The 13761-nt window shown below is 39.5% G+C and overlaps 4 protein-coding genes across 10 annotated transcripts in view; 2 read left to right on the forward strand and 2 right to left on the reverse strand.

Annotated features, from left to right (window-relative positions):
- The first annotated feature begins 546 nt into the window (after positions 1 to 546).
- Positions 547 to 3431, forward strand: LOC136998490 (uncharacterized). Its single transcript, XM_067351159.1, has one exon. The coding sequence runs from the start codon at positions 790 to 792 to the stop codon at positions 1882 to 1884; it is 1095 nt and encodes a 364-aa protein (XP_067207260.1). The 5' UTR covers positions 547 to 789; the 3' UTR covers positions 1885 to 3431.
- Positions 3432 to 3605: 174 nt separating this feature from the next.
- Positions 3606 to 5427, reverse strand: LOC136998489 (uncharacterized). The gene has a single exon (XM_067351158.1). The coding sequence runs from the start codon at positions 4995 to 4997 to the stop codon at positions 3606 to 3608; it is 1392 nt and encodes a 463-aa protein (XP_067207259.1). The 5' UTR covers positions 4998 to 5427.
- On the reverse strand, positions 5398 to 8144 carry LOC136998975 (uncharacterized). The gene is made up of 3 exons (XM_067352365.1): positions 6229 to 8144; positions 5691 to 6165; positions 5398 to 5418 (listed from the first exon to the last, which is right to left on the reverse strand). The coding sequence occupies exons 1-3, from the start codon at positions 7341 to 7343 to the stop codon at positions 5398 to 5400; spliced, it is 1611 nt and encodes a 536-aa protein (XP_067208466.1). The 5' UTR covers positions 7344 to 8144.
- Positions 8145 to 12549: 4405 nt separating this feature from the next.
- Positions 12550 to 13761, forward strand: part of LOC105670220 (synaptotagmin-1-like) — a 74774-nt gene continuing 73562 nt past the window's right edge. For 5 of the 7 annotated variants that reach the window (XM_067352216.1, XM_067352215.1, XM_067352217.1 and 2 more), the window contains exon 1: positions 12550 to 12862. Coding sequence is in view for 1 of the 7 variants with exons in the window: in XM_067352219.1 (XP_067208320.1) it covers positions 12844 to 12862 (19 nt within the window). In the remaining 6 variants the exon portion in view is untranslated. The remainder of the gene's footprint in view (positions 12863 to 13761) is intronic. The other 2 variants (XR_010889394.1, XM_067352214.1) reach the window with 1 other exon arrangement.

Genomic DNA, 13761 nt, shown 5'->3' on the forward strand with positions numbered 1-13761 from the left:
TTCCGACATCCGATGCTGCGCACTCGTCGCGTAATAACAAGGATGAGAAAGAGTCTGGTAAAAAATGAAATTTGTACAACAACCGTACACGATCCGTGTGAAAAACATGGATGATAAGAGTGGGCAAGGGGTTTGTGAGAAGGCGTGCAGACACGGTAAAATGCTGCCAAACACGATACGCGGTATCATTTGCGGTCCCTCGAATTGCGGTAAAACCAATGTAATGATTAGTCTGCTGTAAAGTCCGAACGGTGTACGTTTCGAAAACGTGTACGTGTACTCGAAATCGTTGAATCAACCAAAGTATCGGTATCTCGAAAGATTGCTCGGATCGATCGATGAAATCGGCTACTTTACGTTCTCGGACAACAACACAATTGTACCGCACAGCGAGGCGTTACCGAATTCCGTATTCGTCTTCGACGATATAGCGTGCGACAAGCAGAATGCGATACGCGAGTACTTTGCTATGGGTCGACATTCGAAGGTCGATTGTTTCTATCTGTGCCAAACGTATGCGAAAATACCTAAACATCTCGTGCGCGACAACGCGAATTTACTCGTAATATTCAAGCAGGATGGAACAAACCTTAAGCACGTCTACAACGATCATGTGAATACGGACATGACGTACGAAGATTTCGGTACATTGTGTCACGCATGTTGGCAGCACAAGTACGGATTTTTAGTGATAGACAAGGATAGTGCGATTAACGATGGACGTTACAGACGTGGTTTTAACGAGTTTGCGGTACCGCGGAATGGTTAGTTGTTCTCGAGACGTTGACGATGACGCTTGACACGAAAGATATCGACGAGAGGGAGAAGATCGCGAAGGAAATCGCTCGTACGAGCGAGTCGATTCGCAAGAAGCATCGGACGTTGAAGACGGGTAGAGTGGAGCAAGAGGTGCAATTGGAGAAACGGTTGAAACCGATCGTAGAACCGTTGAAACGAATCGTCGAGAACATCAAGGGTGACGATGATTCGGTTGACGATCTCGAGATTAAAAACGAACCGGACATCAAACGAAAGCGGTCGAGCTCTGAGAAGAAGAAGAAAATCAAGCGTACCTCGTTGACGACACCGATACAGACCCCATTGACGCCACCGGTACAAGCCTCGACTCCGTTCCAGCCGCAAAAATTGGTGTTTGAAGCGCCGACATATTTACCGATCGAAAACGTGTTCGAAACCACGGACCCGTCTTTCGCGACATCCGTGAGACAGACGATGCAAACGTCCGATGGTCGGGAAGCTCTGTACGGTCAAATGGGTCCGCTGGGCCAAGAGTACATCGGTGAGCTCTTGAGCGGTGACAAGAAGAGAGGGATCGACAACGTGTACGGTGTATACTTCAACGATGCGGGAACGTTTCTCGGAGACAAGGCCTTCGACATTGATAGAGACGACAATGTGATCGTGGACGGTGTGAAATACGCTGGCACACCCGGCCTGTTTGAATTAATATTCAAAAGACTTCCCGACGATACGCTGTGTACGGAGGCTGACAAACAAAAGTACAAGAGCATACTACTCGCTACTAACGCTCACAGACGCGGTCATAACGCGCATTTACCTGTTTTGGGAAACAAAGGATACAAATACAAACATATCATCACACCTCTGATATCTAAGAAAGGTGGAGGTGTTGCACATCTCGACAGGAGAGGTGCGGGTCGCACGTTACCCAAGTGTAACGTACCACAGACCATGACTGTGACCGACAACGCGGTCGATTACGTGCACTGGGATGATCCGAACGAATTGGTGGATCGCCTTCGATTGCTGGACGCCTCCCGTCAGGCGGGAAACAACGCGCACGACAACGAATTTCTCTCGATTATCGAGGAACTGCGCGAAGCTGGTCTGATTATAAATTGATCACAGCTTTTCAACTATCGCCAGTATTGCTCGTGTGATGCTACAGGAATGTCTATCAACAAATTCGGACTACAGTTAGGAGGAGGAAGCGCCAGGGTGACGAGACAGAGCGGCGAAGTCTCGAAGAATTACGTGCGCGAGAATTGTCTCTGCAAGGATGGTGAGGTTTTCAACGCCAAGTCACGCGTGATCAGACATCTCGCCGACCCTGAAGCGGACACCGACGCCGTCAACAAGCTGCATCTGGATCATCACTTCAAGCTTATGAGCGATCGTGAGAATCGAAATCGTATGCTCTGTGAAAATTTTAAGCGAGAAGTACTTTCGAGACTCGAAGATTCGGAAAATACCGAGCGGACCTGGAAGAGAGACCACGACGATTACATCGAGACCAGATACGTGGCGTTGGAACGACAGATTCACGATCTGAGAGGTCTCCTCGACGAGAGTGTGGCGCTACTCGATGGAAGAGCACAACTTTTGCATCAATATCGGTAGGATAGATTCTTTCAAAAACACCGAAAATTCCTCCTCGGAGTCTTCGAGTACACTGTCGTAACAAGCTGCAAAAATTTCATCGAATACTACGATGATGCGATGAAGAAGAAGAAGCAAAACGAATCACAATGAGCAAGAAGGAAGCGGTGAGCCTGGAGAGGAGATCGCTCGTGGACGAGCTCCACGCACCGGCGAGAAGAAACTTTACGCGTCGGCCAGTCGTCGTGAAAGGATACGACGATTTGTGGCAAGCTGACATTGTCGAGATGAGACCGTACTCGCGATCCAATGGCGGCTGCAACTACATTCTAACCGTTATCGATGTGCTGAGCAAGTACGCGTGGGCCGTGCCCTTAAAGACCAAAGGTGGAATTGAAACGTCCAAAGCATTTTCCGCGATATTTAGGGAGAGAATTCCGAAAAACTTGCAGACCGATCGTGGAAAAGAATTTTACAACAGAGATTTCCAAAATCTTGTCAAGAAACACGGCATCAATCATTATTCGACATACTCGGTCATGAAGGCTTCGGTGGTGGAACGATTCAATCGCACGTTGAAGAACAAAATGTGGAAGTTTTTTACGCTCGCGGGATCGTACAAGTGGATCGACGATTTACCGCGATTGGTCTCGGAATACAACGGTTGTAAACATCGTACGATCGGTATGCGCCCGATCGATGTCACTCCCGAGATCGCAAAGGGGCTCTTGAGCACCGTGTACGGTAATATAAAAATTGCCGCGCCGGCGAAATTCAGGGTGGGTGATCCGGTGCGCGTGAGCAAATTCAAAACTGTATTCGAGAAAGGATACACGCCGAATTGGTCGACGGAGGTGTTTAAGATCGCCACGGTGCAACGTACCAATCCTGTGACGTATTTGATTAAAGATTATCGCGAAGATCCGGTCGCGGGAGGCTTTTACGAGCACGAATTGCTCAAGACCGCACAACCCGACGTTTATCTCGTGGAGAAGGTGTTGCGCCGAAAGGACGACAAGGTGTTTGTAAAGTGGTTGGGATTCGACAATTCGCACAACTCTTGGATAAATAAAGACGATGTGTTGTAATAAACTATGTATATTTTACATTGCATTATAATAAACTATTATACATATATATACAATGATGTTCTTTATTACTACACATGTTACAATATATACATTTAAAACTAATAAAGACAATAATACATAAAATATTAAACTATATAAATTACTAAGCATTATTTACAATTGTATCTTGTAATGTCCCCATGGTAGAGTATCGGTGGATTCGGATACGACGTGTCGCTTATCATCGTACGGACTGAGCGCGAGCTTCGACTCCGACACGGTGTACACCTCGTGCATCTTTGAACGGATGCACGATTGACGCCGTGTTAGCTCGATTTCGTCGTTGAGACACCGAGTGTAATCGTCGAACATTATAGTTCTGGCGACTACATTTTTCTTTACGCCTTTAACTTTTTTGACATCTTTTTGTCCGGTGACTCTCAACGCGTACATCTTCGCCCTCAGTCCGACAAATTCCGTCATGATCGCGCCGTTGTTCTCGTCTTTCATCAGACCGGGTACTTTCTTGTTGGCGCGCGGTATACCGTAAACGTTGTTCTCGGAGTAGTCGCTCGTGTCAAATTTTGAAATATCGCGTTTCATATCCCGATACGCGTCCTCGCATTGTAGAAAGTATATCAGACTGTCGGTATCGGTATACATAATTTTGCAATTGTCGCGGTAGAGAGGCGCCATGTACTCGTAGTGAAACTCGTACAAGCAGGTCTTGGATATGTCGAGGATACACATACCCACGTAGATCGGCTTGTTGAATTTTACTTCGAGTTTTCGCAACTCTACGGCGACTAGATTCTCCGAGAACACGCTTCGACTGTGGAAATTCGGTTTCGCGATCATAGCCTCCGCTCCGTACCGACCATCCCACTGTGTAACGAGCCGTACATCCGTATGATTTCGCACATTCTCCATGGTTTTGCCGAAAACCGCGTTGTTCATCAATTTGTATAAATTTTTCTCGAATTCATTACTCGCGAGTGTCCGAAACTGTGTATTCAGTTCTATGTATCCGCGGAGCCATGGAGATTGCACGAATTGCAGTACGCGGTGAATCTTTGCAATTCGCAGGCCATGTAGCACGCATTGCTGCAGATTACGGTAGTGAATGATATAACGCTGCTTATCGTACAGCGTTGCGAGTAACTTGGGCTCCCGCTTGCCGGGCGGCTTATCGCGCGTCGGGCAGAACGGCAGGTCGGAGTGCGCGTCGTGAAGATTCACCGGATACTCGAGATCGACTTCCAGCACGTAACCGGTAGCCGAATCGGATGCAACGGACATTACGTCAAAGTTTTCGACATTGTCAACCCATCGAAATTTGGCGTAGGGTAGCGGTTGACACATTGCCCACCCGTACAAGTTGTTTACATCAAAGTACATTAAGTACGATGACGGTTTCGATGGATCGTAGGATGGCATGTATTTGTTGTTGGCGGCGGCGTATCGGTTGGAGCATTGGCTGAGACCGCCGCGTATACCGCGCTCGACAAACAGCACCATATCGATGTCTGTGAGCAACTCGAACTTGATGCCCGTGTACTTCAACATAGCGTCCCACGTGTACCCCGGTAATGTGTAATACTGAGCGGGATCTAAACCGTAACTCTTTATACACGTGTTTCGGAAATTTTCGAAAATATCCGCCAACAAAAGAACATCTGTTTTCAAATACAAATCGCTGTATTGACCTAGATCTTCGATCGAAAAGGTTTGCCAGACGTTTGTCGCGTGCGCGTAATCGCTCTCGGATACCGTTTCTCCGGTGAGCGAGCTGTAAAACGATTCGCGCGATGGTAGGCTTGTGTCCCGGAGCTTGTCGACGCTGTCGACGTACTCGTAGGGAAACACACCTTTCCGAGTAAGCAGATTGAAATGTTCCGCGGATAAATGGCTAAATTCCGATCGTGTAATTTTTAATTCGTCCGTTGTCAGATAAGATGCTAATTTTTCAAGACTTGTACTGAGAAATCTGAATGAATCGATAAATCGTAATTTCGCAAATTTTGGAATTTTCATCCTCCGTATCTTTAACGTTTTTAGTGAATGAAATGTAACGTTCTTTCGTCAGCGGCAGTAAATCAATGTTGCGAAAGCATTGGCAACATCTTTGTGATGAAATGCGCGTCGTAACCGGATAAATTGTGAAATATCACCGGGATAACGTGGGAGTCTTTGTAATTTAAATTGCACGACGAGTGCGCGGGACCTCGATAACGCCCGGTAATGACAATGATCGCGCACCCGCGTATCATCCGGTGTAAACGGTTTCTCGCACACGTGACACGTCGCGGTGCTACGGAATTTTTCCGATTCCTCCGGCGTAAGATCCGCCATGGGGACGATGGTGGTGAGGATCGCTTTCACACGGCGCGCCAAATCGTGAAGTTCGTTGACGAACCACGTCACGCAATCCTCACCGCGATACGACTTATACCCGGATAAAGAATTATCGTACGTGCAACTTACATAATATCCTACGCTAAACACATTGTGATGCTGATAGGCGTATGTGGTGCCGTCTTGTCCATCCTTCTTCTCGAGCGTACATTCGAGATCGGCGTATACAACAAACGGGAGCCGCTCCTTCCGGTTGTAATTGCGGAACGTCAGCCACTTGTCGTCCTCGCTGGGGAGAACAACGGCGCAGTCGTTCATCTTGCCGCAGTCGACGCTGTGCGCCGATAATTTCTCAATTGTCCGAAAATAGTGTAAACACCTGTAATAATTTGTGTATGATTAATAAAGTTTCGAATTATTCTATAAATGTGTTTTTACTTACCGATCGCAAATGTATTTTTTACAATTTTCTTTGCTCAGTTGCGAGCTCACTAGCCGAGACAGATCCTTAATGCACACAAAATGTGCATCGTTGTTTCCGTGCACGTACAACAAATTGACGTGCTTCTCCATCTTGTTGGCGAGGCGCAAAGGGATGATTTTGGAGTCTTGGGTGGTAAAGACGTTGACGGAGATGGTGTTCAGTTTCTCGAATTTTGATATTTGCGGAAGCGTCATGGGGAATTCTATGCCGCACAGGTTGAGCACCGTCGAGTAATGTGGGTATTCTATCGTCCTTTCCGAATTTCTTTTCGTCGGATATAGAGCGGCGACGACTGCCCACGCGAAGCACGCATTATCATTTGATTTCACGTTGACCACCGCCTTTTTCAGCATAATTTTCCGCGGTAACTCGATGTGGCATCCCGCGCGTAGAGGATTCAACTTGTTGACGTTGATTGTTAGGTTCAGGATACGTGACAACGCCCATCCGCTATCACGTTCCTGAAACTCCTCCAGAGATGCCTGTATGACGTCAACCACATGCTTCGTGTACCACTCGTTTAGATCAGATGTTGGATATATCTCTTGATTCTTCGTGGCGATGGTCTTCACGGCAGTCTTGTCGCCCGCGATGAATTCCCCGTTGAACGCGGTGTTAATTTTGACGCTGTTGTGTTCCATCATGACGCCCTGGATCCGCTCAATAACCGTATTTTTTATATTTTTCAAAAATTCACGAGGATCGATGTATTCGTGATTGACAACCGCACCCGTCAGCACACGGTTCCTAAACGCCGTCTCAATCTCCTTCCACGTGTAGCCCTTCTTCTCGTATCCGCCGTATCCAGCACCGATGGGCACAAAACGCTCTTGAATGATCTTCCTCACACCCTCCAGACGCACAATTTGCGCCACCAGAGAGTTCACTACTCCGGTTCGTTGTCTCTTGCGACATTTTTCCCTCAGAGAATCGAGGTACTCGTCGCACTCGTAGTCCCATGGGAGAAACTCTCCCAACGTTTTGATATTCACTGCTCGTACGGTGAGATCGCGCTCCATTTTGAACAACTGTGACAATTTATATTTTTTCACGAGCTTTTTATACCCGCTCATCGCACACGACACTAATTAAAAATATCGATGATGTCACGCAAATTGAAATCTGGCAACATGGCGCCTAAAAGTGGCTGCCTAAGGGCCTATGATCTAAAAATAGCGATGATGTCACGCTAAAACCTGCACGAACCTGCAAAGGATATAAACAATTCTCGGAACTATAAATCATTTTTGTATAAACAATCCTTATCTCTCTATGACTCATGCTTATATAAACAATCCTTATCTTATCTTTTCCAGGAATTTATGTAATCCGATACCTTCCCCGCACCTCCCTCGTCACCCCCTCCACTCCAAAAGTGCTGACGCAGTGTAATCCGATACCCTTTGTATAAACAATCCTTATCTCTATATGACTCATGTTTATATAAACAATCCTTATCTTATCTCTTCCAGGAATCCTTATATAAACAATCCTTATCTTATCTTTTCCAGGAATTTATGTAATCCGATACCTTCCCCGCACCTCCCCCTCACCTCCCTCGTCACCCCCTCCACTCCGTAATTACCCCCTCCCCTCCAAAACAATGACGTCATTACCCCCTCCCCTCAACCTCTTCCCCCTGTAATCCGATACCTTCCCCTCTCCCCCGCACCTCCCTCGTCTCCCCCTCCACTCCAAATTTACCCCCTCTCCTCCAAAACGATAACGTCATTACCCCCTCCCCTCCAAAACGATGACGTCATTACCCCCTCCCCTCCAAAACGATGACGTCATTACCCCCTCCCCTCCAAAACGATGACGTCATTACCCCCTCCCCTCCAAAACGATGACGTCATTACCCCCTCCCCCTCAACCTCTCCCCCCCTTCACCCGCGCACCCCCTCAGATGCCTGAGTTAGAACCCGTGTTGCTATACTACTACCCGATTTACTTATTAGGATTTTTCGGGATTTTGATTGAAACTACTCCTTTCGTTTTTAAATGAGTGGCGCAGGTGACTGGGATCCTATATATTAAAAACTTGTAAAAAATTTCAAAAAAATTGTATATTAATCTTTCAAAAAAAAAAAAAACTGTTATATATATTAAAACCTTTCAGAAAAAGCTATCGTATATATTTTAATTTATTTAAAAAAAGTTATACAATTTTAAATAAAAAAAATCTATTATACATTCTGCCTATAAAAACCTATAAAAAATATGATATCAGAAAATTGCCAAGTAAAAATAAAAAATTATATATATCATTATTACAAAGAAAAAATTATTTTATATTTCCTATGAAACTTACATTAACTAAAAACTAACGCCAATTAAATGAAAAAATATATACAATATACGGGGTGTCCCATTTTAATTGACCATTCCTGTTAACTTCGCAGGAAATGGTCAGATAAAAAAATATTCTCTACAAAAGTTGTTGGGTTTGGAGGGGGACATCCGATGGTGACATTTTTCTTTAACCTAAGGTGTACGTACCAAGGTCATATGAAGGTCAACTTTGTTTTTTTTAATGGAATACCCTATTTTTTATTCCAGAATCTAATAGCTAGTGTCAAATGCTTTTCAAAACATTATAATGAAGTATTTTTCATGAAGTACTTTTCGAGTTATAAGATTTAAAAGTTACAGTATTTTGACATAAAATACAAAATATCTTGCAAAACATTCAGTTTTCGGGAATCTTACCTTAATAACCTTAATTAATACTTTTATACGCAAAATAATGAAACGAATCAACTGGTATAAAGAAAACACATAGTTGCTTTTAAAAAAAAATATGCAGCTGCATGTTGCAAATTACATATTTTTTCTTAAAAGCAACTATATGTTTTCTTTATACCAATTAATTCGTCTCATTATTTTGTGCATAAAAGTATTAAGGTAAGATTCCCGACAACATAATAAAACATAATAAACATAACATAATAAACATAAGTAACATAATAAAAATTAATTCTTTTGTTTGCTTGAATGTAATATCAGAAATCATGTTGCAGGTCCGTAATGTTGTGTCATACAATTTAAATCACTTTTCGGTTTACGCCAGAATTGTTCCGTATTCCTTAGTGTGAAAAATATTGTACTCAAATTAGATTCTAAGAATTCTTTAGACAATTCTTTAGATATTGCTTCTAAATATTCCGCAGCCGTATAACAAACTTGGGGATTAGTTACATTCATTTTATGATAAATTCCTTGATTTAACTGACACATATTGTGTAACAAATAAAATATATATTGCTGATTTAATCTGAACTGTGGATGTTTAGACATCAAACGACATTTAATAAATTTATGATCATAAAACTTGACCTGTCTAATTTTGTTTTGTCCATTAATATCATTAGGATATAAATCTGGAAAACATAATAAAAAAAAATATTTTTCACGATTATCTAGGAGTAATTTGTGAACTTTTAACATTTGATATAAAGCCATTGCAGTTTTATTTGCTTTCTTTGCATATAAAGAATATATAGTATATTGCTCATAATAACTATCATTTTCATCATTATTAACCTGAGTTAGCATTGCCTCATGCTGATCAAATGCAATAACTCTTTTTTTATATTATTTTATTTTATATTATTTTATTTTATTTGTTTATTTTATAGAAAAAAGCTAGTACTTTAAAATATTGTAATAGTTATTAAAAAAAAATTTTTCTTGGAATAGAATTGTTAATGTAGTCTAAAGTATTATTTTTTGTATATTTTGCTCTAAATTTCTCAAAATCTCCATACGTTATACACTTTTTAAAAACGGATTCAACACATAAAAATTACGGAAAACTATTCTTCTTTGCCAGATAACAAAAAACTTTGCAAATCAGTGTCTTTACTCGGTCTTTTCGGGACGTACCATATACATATATTGTTCGTCGACAATCAAGCTCCATTACAATAAGCGCGCATTATGTATGCATACGTATCCGTGTCCTTCTGCATGTTATCAGCGATAACACGTAGTTTTTGCATACATGCGCGCGCATGCGTGAGTATTCACTTTGCCTTCTAAAATTTCACCAAATATGATACAACGATGTATGAGCGTGCATATATAGTCTTTTTGAAACATAATAAATGCAATTAATGTGCATTACTAATAGAAACATCATATATATCAGTTTCTCTGAAATATAATGCGCATAATTCAATGCATTACGAATGGTATCACACATTTTGAGTAAAAAAGTTATTATACATATATTATATATAATGTTTGTCTTATTTCCATAGTTGTTTCCTTCCTGCAATGTTTTATGTTTGTGTACAAAAGAAAAATTAAAAACTGGTCCAAATTAGGCTACTTTTCTCTCTACATATATATCGTCACTTCCGCGGTATTTTCTAACTCCAAACCGCTCTCCAACCGTCAACCTGAAAGTAATCTGGCATCGTCCCGACAGATGTGAGACAATTCTGTTCTCTAAAAAACCGTTCTGACAGTTAAACTTACGACCGCATATTACAATTCTTCCATTACCATCGTACTCATCGATAAAAGCACGTTACACCGAAATTTTTATGATCTGGTCGCTCTGATTAAAGAAGAGTTGATACCAGATTATTCTCCCACTGAAGTTATCGATACAGTTGCTGTACGGTACGCGATTGGAGAATGGTTTGCAAAATACCGCGGAAGTGACGAGTCGTAAGGTCTGTGTCTCCATACGCGTGCAAGCGCAACAAACACATACACACATACACACAATAGAGGTGTAAATCCGACTGTGTCGGATCTCCACGCAGTACACCTTGAGTAATGCTAATGCCGGTGGATAATGTTAATACTATAAGCTTCAAGCCTTATAACTCGAAAAGTGCTTAATAAAAAAATATTTTATCATAGTGCTTTGAAAAGCTCTTAAGGTAAGCTACAAGAATATGCAATAAAAAATGGGGGTTTCTATTTAAGAAATTGAAGGTGACCTTCACATGATCTTCAAACGACTATCCAAGGACAAACCAATGGCACCATCTTATGTCCCCCTCGAAGTCATAAAACTTTTGTACGAAACATTTTTTTCTAAAATCCCGTGATTTCCAGATATTTGACTGTTTAAAATAAAATGGGACACTATATATATAGCATATACATACATATAGCAGTGTTTCTCAAAATGGATTCCATAAAATCTCAAGGTTTCACAGATGCATGTCAAAGATCTTATGAAACAAAAACGTGTAATGACAAAAACAATTCATTGACATAGATCTATATATATATATATGTATACATGCAATATCAGGCGTTAATAATCACATTTCTGCTTTTTAGAACTTCCCGAGACGTATATATTATGCCTAGCTATTTATATTTTAGGTATGTGACTCAGGATTATGTTTTGAATTTCTATAAAAGTTTTTAAGAGATTAAATGTAAACTTAAAATATTTAACAGTTTATACAATAAGTAAGTTAACAACATTTTAATTTCAGATTTTTGTTAACAATTATAATGTACAAATATCTAGATACGATATGCATGGTTTGAAAAGTTCTAAACGGGAAGTATAAGATATTATTAACATTTAATATACTTGTGTATGTGTGAATTATATAATATAACAAATAGAGAAAAATTGGAAAAAAACGAAGTATTTGAAACTTTTACTCTCATATTAAAAAAATGAAATAAAATAAATAGTATAAAAAAACCTTCTTTTTAAAATAAATGATAATAAAATGATTAATTTGAATTATTTTTTTTTTAAATTAAAGTCTTCGAAAAAAGCAATCTTTCCCCATTTTGTCAACTAAAATGGTAAAATAAAACGGTTGTTTAACTTAGTTTAAAATCTACTTAAAATTATTAATTTAGTAACTTTATCATTAATCTTACTTGAAATTAATCTAGTCTTAAATTAAAAATTTTTTTAATTAATTTTATTTATAAAATTAGTTATAATACATAGTGTCTATTGGTTTTAACTTTTTGAGTTTAACTCTTCGAAGTTTAATTTGCAAAAAAAATTTTTTTTTTAATTTAATGAGTTTTGAAATTTTTTATAAATTTTTGCGCAAAAACGACGTATTAAATAAAAATTTTCTGAAACAAACTGAGAACCACTGCAGTGCAGGATCGAAAGAATTTAATAAACAGCTTAATTTTGAACTTAAAATTATAGATCTATAATCCCATGTCCTCAATAGAAGTTGTCAATGTAACGCATAAATATTATTCATTTATCCGGGAACTATTCTCAGCAGGATAGTCAGAGACGTAGAACTTCACAGGAGGGGACCGCCTATCGTCGTTCCGACTTTGTAACATACTTTTTGTCATTTGTTCGCCAGGCTGGAGACGCGAAACGACCACGTATACGGGTACACGGTGGTACACAGTACGCTTACGAAGCAAAGCGAAACGGTTTTAATCAGATTAATCGGTATCGAATATAGTCATCAAATTGTTTTCGCGAGTGCAGACACGAAAACCGCGAGTTTACATGACATCACCATGGGATTGCAACATATAGATCGAGCAAACATTGAGTTGGTATTCGCAAATGCGAAAGATTAACTCAGAATCAAGTTCGAAGTGATTATGCATCATAAGTTTGCAGGTAAAGTCTCATTTGTGAATTGAAAATCTGATGATAAATTACAAATGCAACATAAGCTAGATATGTCTTCGACAGAAATATATAAAATGCTGACGCGTCACCAAAGTTGATCGTGCAATTCGTAGCAGAATATCATTCATTAAATTATAATTTACTATAATTTATTTTTATAAATTTATAAATTGTTTTAAACATAAACTGAAACATAATATTAATAAACAATTTACATTTGTTAATTGTTAAAACTTTTATTTATTATTGTAATTATAATTGTAATGAAATTAATTGTTATAAAATAAATTTTTCAATACAAATTAAATTTTACAAAAGAGAATTTATTAATAATTATATTTTTATCACAAAAAGTGTTATAAAATTTGTATAAATTATAAAATTTAATTTAATGAGTAATAATTATTTAATAATTTTACTAATAATAAAGGTACTACATTTATATAATAAAATTCAAAAAAGCAGATGCGACAAATTTTGCGGACCATGTCACGTTAAACATATCAGAATGCTCGATACGTTATTAGTCGTTATCGAAATTAACGCTGACACATATATAATGAGAAACACGTCATGTGAGACGCGTATAACGATGTGCATGTTTCTATTTATTATTAAGCATATGTTCCATTGTAGTTGATCGTAGCAAAGTGATCATCGCTTCGTTGTCAATCTTCTATAATTTAATATCTTCTATGATTTAATCATCGTGTATAAAAATTGTTAATTCTCCGTGTAATACCTTCGCGATGCTGATCTACGCAATAAATCGTGTTCATGACAATGCAAAAATTCAATATATTATTGTATAATCTTAAGTTATTCACAAGCAAAGTTGAGACTTACTTTGTTGCACACAAACAATATATGACATTAAAATCAATATT

The sequence above is a fragment of the Linepithema humile genome, chromosome 3, assembly GCF_040581485.1.
Source record: "Linepithema humile isolate Giens D197 chromosome 3, Lhum_UNIL_v1.0, whole genome shotgun sequence".
Classification (NCBI taxonomy): domain Eukaryota; kingdom Metazoa; phylum Arthropoda; class Insecta; order Hymenoptera; family Formicidae; genus Linepithema; species Linepithema humile.